At 41.9% G+C, this 1,681-nt stretch overlaps 1 protein-coding gene across 1 annotated transcript in view; it reads right to left on the reverse strand.

Annotated features, from left to right (window-relative positions):
* The window catches only part of LOC109824302 (aluminum-activated malate transporter 1), a 2,616-nt gene continuing 956 nt past the window's right edge, over window positions 22–1,681 (reverse strand). Inside the window, 3 exon segments of the mRNA XM_020390867.1 lie at window positions 22–631; window positions 804–913; window positions 1,375–1,681. The exon segment at window positions 1,375–1,681 is cut by the window's right edge and continues 23 nt beyond it. Coding sequence (XP_020246456.1) covers window positions 80–631; window positions 804–913; window positions 1,375–1,681 — 969 coding nt within the window. The 3' untranslated portion in view covers window positions 22–79.

Consider the following 1,681-nt stretch of genomic DNA (forward strand, 5'->3'; position numbering starts at 1 on the left):
CCAACATTGTTCAATTTATTTATTTTGTATAATTTTATCCCTTGTTACAGTGAAAGTCACCACAGTAAGCTCTCTGCATTCACTGCTTCACATCAATCACTACATGTGAAGAACCCTCCAATTTAACTTTGATTTCGGGTTCGGGCTCAGATTCGGGTTCGGGTTCAGATTCGAGTTCGGTTTTTTTGAATCGGGCAATCCGGGCGAGCTCATCAACCGAACCCGCTATCTGATGAATACATTTTACTACTTGTGCTAAGAGAGAGGCAGTGATCGCCGACCGGATGACGTCAAAGACGGCCCCGCCCTCCGGCACGCGTCTCAGCTATTCCGGCGCCGCCAACGCATTGGCCAAGTGCAGGGTGGCGGCTGAGGGTGACGTCATGTCCCGCATTGAGCATGCGAGGTCCGTTAAGGCCTTAGCGGATTCGGAGCTCATTTCGGAGCAAATGGGTCGGATATTTTTGTGGAACTCTGAGTTTGGAGCTCTATCAACAGTTATTAGGTAGTTAGTGAGAACTTCAAGGGAATACGCACATTGACGACTTAGACCTCCAATTTTCAAATATTGTCTCCATGGATACCGAAAGCTGAAATTTCCATGACCAGGCTCCCATCTTGCAAAATTTGCCTGCAGAATACGCAAACTTATAACATTAATTAATTATTTAAAGTTTATTTGCACATGCACGAAATTTCGGTATGTATGTGCAATATCTTTGAGATTATATATATTCGCTAAAAATTAAGGAAAAAGTTTACAAGTGCATGTTGCATGCGTTTGTTTGTTTGGATTTACTTACCAAAGATTCCTCTGAGGTTTTTGAGTTGAGCACACTCTTGTAAACTCGGAGAAAAGATTTGCCCTCCAAATTTTCGCATTCCTTCTCCTCAAAGTACTCAGATCCCAATCCTGTAAATAAAACAACATGTTTGCTGTTAAATATTTCCCCATGTCAAAAGTTACTATTTTCACCCTCTCTAGCTAGCTAGAAGCACAATTTTAATGTTCGAAAATCAATAAATATATATACTTTCTCTTTAGTTATCATGAAAATACACTACATAGATCTGGCCAGCTACGAGAAGGCCGGCCATTTTAATGATTTGCATTCTTTATGGTCAATAAAATCCGAGTCCAATTACATAATGGCCCGAGGAATCTTTTAGAATCTACTTAATTTAGTGAATCAATTAAACTAGCTAACTTTGTTATACTAAATATAGCTGGAATCGTATGTAATAAAAAAAATGAATACAAGTTGCTAAAGAACATTTTTAATTATGAGTTGGCGGCTCATTTTGCTAGATGAGATGATAAATCTGTATACAAGATATTGAACGTAATGCTCTGGTAAGTTAGCTACTATATACCTTCTAAGAATTGAGCAAGCTTCTCTATATTTCCGGAAATAAGCATGTGAAGATCCTCTCCGGCCCACACCGGAAACACCAACACGGTCGTGACCAAACAAATCCCAACTCCGATCGCCACCGTCGACAGCCTCTGCTGAGCCAAAGTCACAAGCTCCTCCACCCGATAACTCGACACCGCGACCAAACTGAAGGTGAGGATGAAGATGGTGACGCCGTAGTCATACCTTGCTTTTATCTCAGGAATGAACCTCGAGAAGGTGGCGGCGGCGGCGAGGAGGAAGACGAAGAGGCTGAGGAGGACGGG

This window comes from Asparagus officinalis, chromosome 9 (genome assembly GCF_001876935.1).
Source record: "Asparagus officinalis chromosome 9, Aspof.V1, whole genome shotgun sequence".
Classification (NCBI taxonomy): domain Eukaryota; kingdom Viridiplantae; phylum Streptophyta; class Magnoliopsida; order Asparagales; family Asparagaceae; genus Asparagus; species Asparagus officinalis.